The 13,920-nt window shown below is 36.3% G+C and overlaps 2 protein-coding genes and 1 pseudogene across 4 annotated transcripts; 1 reads left to right on the forward strand and 2 right to left on the reverse strand.

Moving 5' to 3' along the window:
* Positions 1-614: 614 nt before the first annotated feature.
* On the forward strand, positions 615-7,671 carry LOC145624465 (transmembrane 9 superfamily member 5-like). Of its 3 annotated transcripts, none has more exons than XR_014110432.1 (8): positions 615-893; positions 1,398-1,438; positions 2,236-2,824; positions 2,942-3,070; positions 3,291-3,447; positions 3,822-4,303; positions 4,688-5,056; positions 7,429-7,671. XR_014110432.1 is itself a non-coding variant. In XM_081677508.1 (7 exons), exons 1-7 carry the CDS (start codon positions 751-753, stop codon positions 4,902-4,904), a joined length of 1,758 nt encoding a protein of 585 aa, XP_081533634.1. In that variant the 5' UTR covers positions 615-750; the 3' UTR covers positions 4,905-5,427. The 3 variants fall into 3 exon arrangements, 1 of the variants encoding a protein (XP_081533634.1); XR_014110433.1 differs by lacking the exon at positions 615-893 and adding an exon at positions 1,168-1,254 and having other exon boundaries at positions 7,429-7,670; XM_081677508.1 differs by lacking the exon at positions 7,429-7,671 and having other exon boundaries at positions 4,688-5,427.
* A 1,784-nt stretch (positions 7,672-9,455) lies between these two features.
* On the reverse strand, positions 9,456-11,009 carry LOC145624467 (uncharacterized). Its single transcript, XM_081677509.1, has one exon. The coding sequence runs from the start codon at positions 10,950-10,952 to the stop codon at positions 9,645-9,647; it is 1,308 nt and encodes a 435-aa protein (XP_081533635.1). The 5' UTR covers positions 10,953-11,009; the 3' UTR covers positions 9,456-9,644.
* Positions 11,010-12,319: 1,310 nt separating this feature from the next.
* Positions 12,320-13,764, reverse strand: LOC145625498 (UDP-glycosyltransferase 90A1 pseudogene; annotated as a pseudogene).
* Positions 13,765-13,920: the final 156 nt, after the last annotated feature.

Here is a 13,920-nt window from a genome sequence, read left to right on the forward strand (position 1 = left end):
GACAGCTCTAGTTATGCTTAGCTTAATTTCAGGGCCTATTCACATTTACTTAATTTCAGTTCAGTTCAGTTCAGCTCCTAATTTCCTTCTCTCATAAAATATTCATTTCAGCTCAGTTCAGTTCAGTTCACCTCCTTAGTTCAGTTCAATTCATTTCACCTCCAATCAGTTAAGTTCAGTTCAGCTCCAATCCGTTTAGTTTAGTTCAGATCAGGTCAGTTCAGTAAATGTGAACCTGAGAGTTTAGTTCTATTCAGCTCTAATCAGTTCAGTTCAATTTCTAATTTCTTTCTCTCATAAACAATTCATTTCAACTCTATTTAGTTAAGTTTAGTTCGGACCCAATCGGTTCAGTTTAGTTCAGTTATTTTCGGTAAATAAGAACAAGCCCTAAGGCTAAAAAATAAGTTTAGTTAAGTAAAAATAATTTTGATTCAGTTGAAGAAATAATAGAGAATACGCAAAAATAATTTCAATAAGGTGAAATAAACAGAGTCGAAGTACAATTAAGACCAAATATACTACTTAAAATAAAATAATTAAAAATAAAATAAAAAATAAAATAAAATGCCCACAAAAATGTTCATGTGATCAACCAAAAGCAAAAACAAAAATTGACGCATTTGAGCTAAAAATCAGTTACTCCGTAAAATATACTCCTATGAACGTCATTTCTACGGTGACCCTCAAACGATTTCTCTCAATCTAACACACTGTCACTGTCAGACAGATCAAAGTAGCTAGTTAACCATGTCAAAGATCCCAAATTTGTTGCTGATTTTAGTGATTAATTTCTGGGTTTTTCCTCCAGTTTATTCTTTCAATCACCACTACAATGTGGGCGATCAAATCCCTATTTTTGCCAACAAAGTTGGCCCTTTGAATAATCCCAGGTACCCACCATCTTCTAATTTTTATTTTGTAATTTAAATTAGAATTTGTTCCCAAATTTCATTTTATTGAGTTATTTGGAGAATTGTTTCTTGAGAATATAGTATTCCTAAGTTTTAGTGATTTTTGAATGGTAATAGGTTCTTTAATTAATTAATGGGGTTAATAAATCAGAAATTTTGAGAATATGACTATTTTTTTTTTCTTTAGTGTTTTGGCGATTGCTACATTCTCGGATTCAAATTTTTGATCTTGTTGGTGTAATAATTTGTATGTAGAAGATTTTTGAGTCAAATTTGCTTCAGTTATCAAACTTTTCTACTGGACTTGTTATTGCAATTGGCAATGTGGCATCTGACTTTGGTAAAATTTCGAGTTCGATTTCATAGTTTCTTATATAATTCTGTTGGAAATATTATTTAGTTCTGTAGTTCTTAGTGTTGCAGGATTAGCATTGTTAATACTTTTGTGAGGGAATTTTGATATGAATCTTTGTCTTTTTGCAGTGAGGCGTATGAATATTTCGATTTACCATTCTGCCGCCCAGGTTGGCTAATAGTCTTATAACAATTAGTGCATTTTCTGTCATTAATTGGGTAGAAGATTGAATTAACATCATTTGTTATATATATTTTTGCAATTACTATCATGCAACTGTGAACTCGAACTTAGTAGAGTAAGTTGAATTTCAGCTGTCAGTTTACTGATGTATAGCCTTGCAATTTTGTGCTATCGTAAGTATTCGTAACTATATAAGATAATCTTAAGTGTGGAAGGATAAACAGTTTTAGAAGCGGAAATATAGTTGTTAAGTATAATCAGAGCAATATGGCATATGATCATTAGTAGCTGGGTTTGATGACTGCTGACTAATGTCTTGTACTCTTGTGTCTTGCGAGACTGGGTGAAGGGCTGAGTAGCACATATTATGGTGCTAATTAGCTGTCTATGCAATGGATGTAATTCAAGATACTGAGACTTTTCTTATGTAGTTTACACAATCCTTTCTTAGTTCTTACCTCTGCATTTCAAAACTTGAGCTATTTCCCGGAGATCTGCAAGACAGCTTGCTTCATTATCCTCTCCTGGGTGATGTATCAAATGTGGCTCTGCAGTCTTTCTGTTAATGCACCTAAAATGACAGATTCTCATGTCTTATTTAGTATAAGTGCATCTCTTGATATGTTTGAAATGACCTCTTGTCTGCAAAATATATTCAGTCAGAGTATGTAGTCTTATTAGTCTTTTAAGACTTTTCTACTAAATCAGTGCTTCAATTTCAAAACAAATCATTGAAAAGAGCTCTGTTGCTGTAGCTGAATTGTCTTCATCTCCTGGCTGCAGATCCTTTAATCAGAAGAAAGGAATCACTTGGCGAAGTTTTAAGTGGTGATCGTCTGACAAATACACGATATGATATAAGGTTCCAGGAAATGAAAATAGCAGAAGAATGGTGCACCACTAAACTTGGAAGGGAGGAACTTGTTAAATTTCGTGATGCAATTCAGAGGGATTATTACTTCCAGATGTTCTTTGATGACCTCCCATTTTGGGGATTCATTGGGAAAGTTGAAGGAGAGAGCTTGAACCCCTATATGAAAGGGTCAAGATCCTATCTATTCACACATGTTCAGTTAGATATCTTATATAATGACAATAATGTTATAGAAGTGCACGCTTTCAGTGACCCCAATCATGTTGTTGACATAACAGAAGATGCTACAATAAATGTAAAGTTTACTTACTCAGCAAATTGGAATGCAACATCAATCCGATTTGCAAACAGAATGAAAAGATATTCAAAGGCATCGTTGCTCTCACCAGTTCAGCAACTTCACTGGTTTTCAGTCATTAATTCAGCTGTCATCATTTTGCTATCAATGGGAATACTGGCTGTGCTATATTGGTGGAATATCAAGAATGATTTAAGAAAGTAATTAGCAGCCAGTCATTACTTGCACTGTTGCTTAATTTTTATTTTTTTTAATTTTTTTTTTCAGACAGGGCTCTAAGTTCTCCTTGGTCGACAATTAATCATTTTGTATTCTAGGTATTCAAACGGAGATGAAGACGATAGAGAGATTGGATGGGCGTGCATTGAGGGTGATGTTTTCAGATGCCCGACATTGTTGTCTCTCTTTTGTGCTGTGCTTGGCTGTGGCACTCAACTTTTTCTTGTGTAAGGAAACTAATTGGATCATTGTGCTCTGATACTTGTTACTTGCATCAAATATGTGAAACATTTATGTGTAGACTTATCAAGTCTAATCTGCATTCTGCATGGTAGTGTTGTTCTATTGCACCTGTTTGCTTCCAGCATATTGAATATGAACATGCTATAACTTGTCTGCTGCAGCACTCCTGGTGTAACTTACTAATCTGTATATGAACCTTTTCAGGTTTTGCTGTTTGTTTGTATTAACCTCCCTCGGTCTTCTAGTGCCATATACCCATGGGACATTATGGACAGCTGTTGTTGTCATTTACACTGTAACGTCTGCAGTTGCAGGTTATACTGCTGCTTCATTTCATTGCCAATATTCCGAAACTGGATGGGTAAAAATCTCTATTTCAAATGCATCTGAATTACAGTTGTGTTCCCCTCTTTCCTATTCTTTCTGTGTGCGGCATGTATGGCAGCTTGGGTGATTTAAATATGACCGGCTATGTTCTCCCTCCATCCCTAAATAGTAGTTCACCTTTCTATTTCAAACCATGTCAAAATAACAGGCCATTTATTCCCATACTATCCTCAAAGATAATATTAATCAGAATACACAACATTGATATGGTGTATATTCAAAAGTTCATAAAATAAATGCTACTTATAATAACATCTCTAAAACATGATCAAATATGTGGGCGATTGTTTAGGGATGGGAGTATTAATATATTTTCAATGGTTCAATGAATATAAATTAATTTTGCAGGAAAGAAGTGTCCTTCTGACAGGGATTCTCTTTATGGGTCCATTGGCACTTGTACTTTCTATCCTTAATACAGTAGCAGTATCATATGGGTCTACAGCTGCTCTACCTTTTGGCACCATTGTTGTGATGTTTCTCATACATACATTTGTTACTGCCCCACTTCTTGCATTAGGAGGGATTGTTGGATGTCGTTATAGATGTACAAAAGTTGTGCCTTCTACCAAGAAGTACGTGAGAGAGATACCACCATTAAATTGGTATAGAAAAATCCACATTCAGATGTTTCTGGGTGGTCTCTTACCTTTCAGTGCAGTTCTCGTGGAGCTGCATCTGCTATATGCAAGCATGTGGAGCTACAAACTATTTACACTACCGAGCATTATGCTCATCAGCTTCTCAATCCTTGTCTTACTGACTGCTATATTAAGTGTTGGTTTGACATACATTCAACTTTCTGTGGAAGATCCTGAATGGTGGTGGAGGTATGCTGTTTATATTCCATTGTTGCTTACTTGATGGAGTTGATTCATGCAGCATGGAGGCTCTATATGGCTGAGAGGAAAATCATTTTCTTCCACCTTTCTTTCCCATTGTCCTTTCCTCTTCTAACAATGAGCCAAACGATGAACAATTAAGAGCAAAATCTAAATTCCATTGAAATATCGCTTTCCATCTAGTAACAACAATTTTGCTCAAGTTGTTTTCCTTTGAACCAAATACAAATATAGAGAAAACATTTTTTTCTTACAAGTAGCCTTATTTTCTTCAAGGATGCCTTAACTTTGTATTTTCCTCCTGTTATAGTCGCTGCTGACTTTCTCGTCATTCAAATTGCCAAAGCTTAAATTTTTCTTCTATTTCTGCAGGTCTGTATTACGTGGTGGATCAACAGCTATGTTTATGTTTGTCTATTGTATATACTTCTATGCCAGATCACATATGGATGGTTTCATGCAGTTGTGCTTCTTCCTGGGCTACAACGCTTGCATTTGTTATGCTTGTTTCTTAATGCTTGGTGCAATTGGTTTCTGTGCTTCTTCAATATTCATCCAGCACATGTATCATGGCGTTAAGAGCGAGTGAATTTCATGCCTTTTAATTTTTGTCCCACTTTTACTGACTATCCTCGACAAATACATGATGTGTACCCCCAAAAATAGGGATCCCTGTCGTTTACCTCCATTAATCAAATGAAGGCCTTACAAGATGCAAGACCATGCTGATGAAAGTTCCAGGTTTGTTTCATATTGAGATTATTAGTAATATGTGTGTAAATGCATAGCATGACAGCATGAGATTAAGGCTGTTTTTTTGTCTCTATTGATTCTAAGTGGTTGTTTTTAGGCTTTTAGCTGTTATCAGTTCATAATATATGAAAACAATATTCTCCAACTTTTATGGCTTATAGTTTAGATATTATTATGGAAATCAGCTAGACTTTTTTTTCTTCTTCTTAGAATCTGTCAGTGTGTCAGCAGCTTTTTCATCACATGTAAGTAGATATTCAATTTCCTGAAATTAATCACTGCATAAATTTAGAGAGACTAACAATTTCTGAAAATGGTAGTCTAATTTGTTCTCACTTGAACTCTATAATGGGTGTTTGCAATGTAATGCTTGTAGGAAGATTATTTGGGATATAAAATAACCAATATTAAAGTTACTGCGAAACTAGTGGAGGGGCTTGGTATTTATTTCAAACCTCTTACACGTAATTCCTCTGTCTCATTGTGTTTGTCCAATATGATTTTTTAGAGTTAAACTTGCAAATTTATGTTTTTATAGTTGCAATAGTTAATGTGCTTAGCACACTAATATCACTCTTCTAACATACTGTATGTAGGATTTTATACATTCAATATGAACTTTTAGGGGAGAAGGTGTTGAAACCTTGCCACTTTCAAGTACTTAAATTTGCACTGCAATGCTCTATAAATTTCTAAGAGTCAGCTCTTACATTGTTACCTCATTTTTGTCCTTCCAAGTAGGGATTTGAAATAAATATTATGTGATAAATATGCAATTGCTTCTGACATGTGCATGTTTTAAAGTGCTCCCTTTGAAAACTTCCTGACCTTAAGATGATCAAAGCAACGTAACATGACCTGTTTTTAGTGCTATCTATGGTTATATAATAGACAGAATTTGCAAAATAGTTATTGATGTTTATTTTCATTATATGAAAAGGTACATATAACACTGACTAATTCCCTTACACAAATTAATTTAGAATATAAAGAATATTTTTTTTCCATTCCTTGTACTCAAAGAAGTAACTTCTCAGTTTCAGAGAAAAAACACTAGTATATTCTTCCTAGTAAAATATTTTGATAGCCGAATTTGAAGTATCAATGGAAGAGCTATAATGGATATTATGTAAACGCCAGAGATATGTAGCATGAGAAATTAACTGGTCTTAACGAGAGGGGTCATTAATTGGAGGGTCAAATACTGGAGCTGGAATATAGTCTAGTGACTTATATGGTGGAGGTGCTCCGTTTGTAGGAGATTGGGTTGGTGGAGGTGGAGGTGGAGGTGGAGATGAAGATGAAGATGGAGGTGGAGATGGAGATGGAGGTGGAGATGAAGATGAAGATGGAGGTGAAGATGGAGGGTTTTCAGGATAATCATCCTCAGTTGGAGCTGGAGCTGGAGCTTGAGCTTGAGCTTGGGCAGGAGTATCACTAGTTGGATTGTTGTAAATTGGAATATAGATAGGCTTCGGAATATATATGGGCTTCTTGTACATTGGCTTCTTCTTATGTACAGGCAATGGGGTGGGAAATGGTTTTTTGTAGATTGGTAATGGGTGGTTGTACTTAGGCTTCTTGTGCCCTGGTGATGGTGAAGTCACAGGTACCTTTGGTTTGGGTTCCGATATAATTGGTATGTTGAAATTTGTTGGAGTGTCCACAGGGTTGCCGTTGTCCTGTTGTTTTGGTTGGTTATTTGGAATGTTATTCTCTGGGTTTGGGATATAACCGTTGTCAAGTTCACTGGCAGAAGATACAACAGCCATTCTGAACACAAGTATCAAAGACATGAAGCAAAAAAGATGGCGAGCCATCAATTTTGGTCTTTCTGAGGCTGTAAGACTAGTTTAGGATGAGAAAAATGTAAATTGGATGGAGCTAAGTAGATGACATGTTGTATTCTTTTATATACAACTCCCCTTGGACCGACTTCTACATTAACAGCACATATTACATGATAGCTAGGAGATAAAGACGGTAGCAGCAGCAGCAGCAGCAAGGTTGTGGTATTGTTCACACTCCTACAATGAAGCAGACATATTAGGAAATCATCATAGATTCTCTCTGACATTTTGTTGCTGTGACAAAGGGCATTTTTGCTGCATTTTAGCGCAAAAGTACATTAATAATGTGTTTTTTTTTTGTGGCTGCTGATTTGCAAAATCGGCCCTGGAAATAGTAGACAAAGCTGCTGTTTTGAGTATTATTATGATTGTTATATTATCCTTGCTCATTTTTTTCATGTCTTCTTTTTCTCCCCCATTTAGGAGTATTTTAGAAAGCTGTCAATCTGTCATCATCTATATACTTCGATTTTAGAGAATTTGACATTTTATTTTTTACACTTATTACAGTATGGATGACTAAAGATGGGGAAGAGGAGTTTTGCGCAATTTCTATTATACTCCTGAAGTATCATGTGCACGGTACTCTGGAATCAAAATGACGCTGCTTGTTCACTAAGTTTCCCATTCTCTTAGCTTCTCTTATGCTATACTATGCTTTCTTTCAATTGGAATTACTATTGGAAATTCAATCAATCTTTTTTTTTCCAATTGCAATTTCTTCAATTGCAATTCTCTCACACCAATTAGTCATTCTTCCTCGTATCTTTTTTCGTCCAATTTTTTCAAAATCGAATATGATTAGTGCAATTTGCTTGGTATTAATTTTGATTATGCTTGTCATAGTTGTATTGAATCTGTTGTTGCTTATGATGCCAAAAGATGAAAGGAAGAGATAGACTACAAAGAAGAAAACATAAAATAGAGGAGACTGCTCGAGGATTAATGTCATTAAAAAAATTACAACATATTATTTTATTTTATTTTATTTAAAACCCCCAATTAGACTTGTGAACCAACATAAAGTACGCCCAATCTGAACAAGATAAAGCAAAAAAGCAATTACTCTTATAAACCCTTCGTCTCATTTTAGTTGCTCAATTTGATCATTATTTGTTAGAGTTTTTTGTGCCAAGTAGAGCAATTACTCTTAATTTCATCATTAATTGTTCATTATAAATGTATAATTAGCAAACACGGGTTCAATCAACAATCAACTTTATAAGTCTAAGAAGTAATATTGTTTTACATATTTATTACTCGTATTATTTTTGAAACCACATTGTTTTACATACTCCGTATTGATTTTGAGGGGAAAAAATAATACGTAACAATAATGGTGATGTAAAATCAGACTTTTCATAATTCACCAAATGCTACCAAGTTTTTTAAAAATTCACCGAGTGCCATTAATGACTAACGGCAGTTAACTCCGTTAGTCATTAAGGCTAATTATGCCACGTGGTGGCTTATGATTGGTTGCTTATTAAATTAGTAAATTAATTACTTAATAAAAAACTTTTTTTAAAAAAAAAAAAACACCCACCCACCATGACCCAGCCCGACCACCGTCTATCACTGCCACCACCATATCCCTACCTCCAACCAGTCCCCACCGCGGCGGCGACCCAGCCTTGAACAACCGCGCCGCCGGCGACCTTGCGTAGCCAGCCCGCGCCGACAACGCACCCAGCCGATTCGCAAACTCTCCTTCTCCCTCGAAAATCCCTCCCCTCACCACCACCGACGACTAAAGCCCCCCTCCCCACGCCGGAGAACCCAAATCAGTTCATCCCCTCCGAGCTCCACCCTTTCAACCACCACGCCGGAACCCTAAATTAAAATCCCCAAAAATTGAAATCTAGGGTTTCAACACCTTAAACCCCAATATCGATTTCCCTAAATTCTTAACCCCCTCCACTCCATCCCTCCTGCTCCGACGAACCCAAACCACCTCTTTCCCTCCCATCTCCACCCCCTAAACCACCTTGCTTAAATAAAATCGAAAACCAAATTTGATTTTCGATTTTGGAGATTTCGTTTTTGGGGTTATTAGGGTGTCGAGGATGGGTGTTTAGGGGGGGAGTGGATGCAGATGGTAGGGGGCATAGGGTCAGGGGGAAGGGTGGCCGCCGACGATGTTGGTAGCCGGTGGGGGTGGAGGCAAGGGGTTGGGCTGGCGTAGGGGCGGTGGTGCGGTGGGAAGAGTGGTTGGGGTTCAGTTTTTTTTTTTTAAAAAAAAATTTTTATACATAATTTTTTTGATAAATAAAATAATAATAAAATGAACCAATTATAATATGCCACGTGGCATAATTAGCCTTAATGACTAACGGAGTTAGCTACCGTTAGTCATTAATGGCACTCGGTGAATTTTTTTAAAACTCGGTGGCATTTGGTGAATTCTGAAAAGTCCGATGGCATTTGGTGAATTTTTAAAGTACTCAATGGCATTTGGTGAAATAGCGGTAGATTTTATGACAGATGGCAAAACCCACAAAACAAAACAATTAAAAAATACAAAAAATTAAAGAGAGTATAGAATTTTGAATTCATTATTTCGAATTGAAAGTATTACAACAACAAATAAGAACAACAATTAATTTCACTCAACATACCCCTCATTATTTGGGGTACTTTTAAACACACATGTAAACACGTTGGAAGGAAAAAAAAAAAAAAACACAAATGCATAGCAAACAATCATTATTTAGTTATATGTTTCCTCAGTAGCCATATGGAGGAGGGCTTGGGGTGTATGCGGGAGACTTATAAACCGGTGACTTGTAGATTGGAGATGGAGTGTAAACTGGTGACTTATACACTGGTGATGGGGTGTAAACTGGGGACTTGTAGATTGGAGATGGAGTGTATGATGGAGATTTATACACAGGTGAAGGTGTGTATACAGGAGACTTGTAAACAGGAGATGGAGTGTATACTGGCGACTTGTACACTGGGGATGGAGTATAGACTGGAGCCTTGTAAACTGGAGATGGGGTGTATACTGGTGATTTGTATACAGGGGATGGAGTGTAGATTGGTGACTTGTAAATTGGAGATGGGGTGTAAACCGGTGATTTGTATATTGGAGATGGAGTGTACACTGGTGACTTGTATACAGGGGATGGAGTGTAGACTGGTGACTTATGAACGGGAGATGGGGTGTAAACTGGTGACTTGTATACAGGGGATGGGGTGTAAACTGGTGACTTGTATACAGGGGATGGGGTGTAAACCGGTGACTTGTATACTGGAGATGGAGTGTAAACTGGTGACTTGTATACAGGGGATGGAGTGTAGACTGGTGACTTATGAACTGGAGAAGGGGTGTAAACTGGTGACTTGTATACAGGGGATGGGGTGTAAACTGGTGACTTGTATACAGGGGATGGGGTGTAAACTGGTGATTTGTATACTGGAGATGGAGTGTAAACTGGTGACTTGTATACAGGGGATGGAGTGTAGACTGGTGACTTATGAACTGGAGATGGGGTGTAAACTGGTGACTTGTATACAGGCGATGGGGTGTAAACTGGTGACTTGTATACAGGGGATGGGGTGTAAACTGGTGACTTGTATACTGGAGATGGAGTGTAAACTGGTGACTTGTATACAGGGGATGGAGTGTAGACTGGTGACTTATGAACCGGAGATGGGGTGTAAACTGGTGACTTGTATACAGGGGATGGAGTGTAGACGGGTGATTTGTATACTGGAGACGGAGTGTAAACGGGTGACTTATATACAGGGGTTGGGCTATAAACTGGAGCCTTGTAGACCGGAGATGGTGTGTACTTTGGGGATTTATATACTGGCGATGGTGTGTACACCGGTGACTTGTGAACGGGCGAGGGTGTGTAGACAGGTGATTTGTATACTGGTGATGGTGTGTATACAGGTGACTTGTACACTGGGGATGGTGTATAAACTGGTGTCTTGTACACCGGTGATGAATAAGAATCACTGGCAGATGAAACTGCCACTAAGGTCATGAGAAGAAAAGACATGAAAGAAAGACGATTGAAAGCCATTGTAAAATGAGAACAATGACACTCACTCACTCACTAGATTTGTGTTTAGAGAATCGCTAAAAGAAGTTTGAGTTGTGGAATTCCTTGTTAGTAGATGGGGTTTATATAAATTTTGTGTTTGAATTATTTCTTGATATAAAATCAATGAAATGAATTAAAAATAGATTTGTTAGGTTTATCCTTGTCATCTCAATCTTGTTTGAATGTATGTAACCAATAATTATATTGATTGACTTATTCTTTTATACGTGAATGTGGACGTTCAAATTACCAGTGACTACATGCAAATGGTGTTATTATTATTAGTGCTCAGTAGCTGCCAATCAAGAAAGCAGCCTTGTAATTGATAAATTATAAGCAGAATCACGTATAAAAATTATTACTAATAGCATAATAATTTGCATAAAAACTTCAAATAAAAACACCGACAAAAATTTGCAATTGGGGATTATTATAATATGTAAAATAGTTAGGTAGTTTTAATTGGTCAAATTTTCCATTAGTAAACAATATTATTGCACCAAACTAGTTGAAAATTAAGTATATTTATGTGTATAATAAGAAACAAAATATCACAAATATAACAAAATGTAAGATATATCGTTAGATTGATTGAATTGTGATGTGAAGATATGTTGATAAAATTAAAAAAAAAAAATAAACTTGGCATTAAAAAAATAATAATTGGACTACGTATCTTACAAGAAGTGGTCGAGTATTTCATCTCAATTGTACGACAATACGACATGCATGTAGGAGACTAGCAGGAGCGTAGGAAAATTATTGCTTATTTGCTGCTAATGAAGTCATATTGGCGCGTTTTATTGGATTATTGGACATTTAAGTATTCAATAATAATAACTCCTTCAAACAAAAGTGTTCGAAAATAAAATGTCGCCCAAATTCTTCCAAAGCATATGCCCTAAAGTTGTAGGCTTGTAGATAATTGTTTTAGAGTTAAAATGATAGCTTAATTACCCCAAAAAAGATTCGAGTTTGAATAATCAAAAGTCATTTAATTTAATCAATTATAACTTTTAATTTTTTTCATTTTATTATATAGAATTTTCTCTTATCCGTTTTACTACATTTTGTATTCATAATTTGTCAGTAATTTAAATAAAATATGACATCTGATTTTAAAGAAGGATTCGTGTTCACCGACCCAATAATTAAGTTGCTACTACATATCTTAGCTTACACATATATATTGTATACGAGTATAATTAAATTGAACTTTTTCTAAAGAAATTCCAAATATTACTTATATTAATTACTGTAAGTACAACATAATTTGTCACAATCTAATTCTATCAACTTTTATTTATACAAAAAGACAACATTAGAGCTTCAAAATACTTTGCAAACTAAAAAGACGAACAATAACAGTTATAATTAATTGTGCATATCAAGCTAATTTGATTGTAAACCCTATGCATTAATTCATTCAACAATGTCTCAAGATTACACCAAGATGATCCTCCTTCTTCTAATGATTTCTTAGCAATCTCACTTACCTCTTTTACCTTCTTCCTTCTTTGTAACAACCCATCATCACACAAAACTCAACTCTCAATCCCACTCCAATCTCCTCGGCCACCATTTTCGCGTTCAAATGTTGTTCGGCTATCATATGCCAACCCAATACCGGTACACTAGCACATATGCTCTCAAATGTCGAGTTCCACCCACAATGACTCAAAAACCCTTGCACACTTTCATGCTCTAGAATTTCCTTTTGCTCTACCCAACTTCTTACAACCAACCCTCTATTTTTTACTCTCTCTTCAAATCCACCAATAACATTTTTTCCTTGGTTAGGTTTTATCCTTAAAACCCATAAAAAGTTCACACATGACTTCTCTAGCCCTAGCGCGATTTCCTTTAATTGTTGATCGGAGAACTCAACTTGTGTACCAAACGCTACGTGTAGGACACTAGGACGGCCTTTCCTTCACTGTGCTTCGTGTCGAGCCACCTAAGATAATCATCTTTCTCTGATTTCTTACGATTAGACTTTTCAACCAAACATAACGGCCCAACACACCAAGGTTTAGGCGAAAAATTCAAGTTGAAGTAATTTTAAAAAGTTGTATAAGTTCATAAAAACTATTAACCACCAAACCAAAGCTCATTGAAGTAGCTAGCACTACGACATTTAGTAACTAATTCCATGTTATCTCTCCCATTTAACGGGCTATCGATATCATCTTTACTCACTTGAATTCACGGAAAATTCGGGACTTGGATCGACGATGACGGATCATCACAATCGTCGGATTCGAGTAGCGAAAATAGACCGTTTTGTGACAAAACCCTTGAAATAACCATGTTATACATGTTAAAACCATAAAAGACTAATCTTGGTATACCAAACTTGGAAGCTGATTGTTGAGTCCAATAAAAGAAACCAGCGGAGATGATTACGGAGACGGGGTTATGGCCCTGTTGAAGGTTTCCGAGGGCGGTTTCGAAAAAAGGTTGAAGATTATTTGTGGAATGAACAAAAGAGTAGAAGAGGGACATAGAAGGGAGACAGGGAGTTGATCAGTGCATTCGACACCTAGAGGGATGTCGACGTTAAAGGTGGATAAAGTAAGAGAGACGATTGTGACAATATTCGGAATAAGCGAGGATAAAGAAGCCGAGATGAAGGGCTCGTTAGCCGGGGTGGTGAAGATGGTGAAGGTCGCGGCGGGGCGTTGGTTGTGGATGAGCTTGGTTAAGCTTAGAAGAGGGATGGTATGGCCTCATTAGACATGAAGGGAAACAATACAATGTGTAAACTTGTATTATTATTCTTTAATTTCATGATATCAATAATTCCTCTCTTAATTCATTTAATGTTGTTACTCAAATCGATCGATCCATATGTTCGATCAATATACGGAATGCTCCATCCATATACTTGAAAGAAAACAATGCAAAATAAATGGATTAATAACACAATCACATCTTCAATCTGTTT

This window comes from Chenopodium album, chromosome 3 (assembly GCF_948465745.1).
Source record: "Chenopodium album chromosome 3, dcCheAlbu1.1, whole genome shotgun sequence".
Taxonomy (NCBI): domain Eukaryota; kingdom Viridiplantae; phylum Streptophyta; class Magnoliopsida; order Caryophyllales; family Amaranthaceae; genus Chenopodium; species Chenopodium album.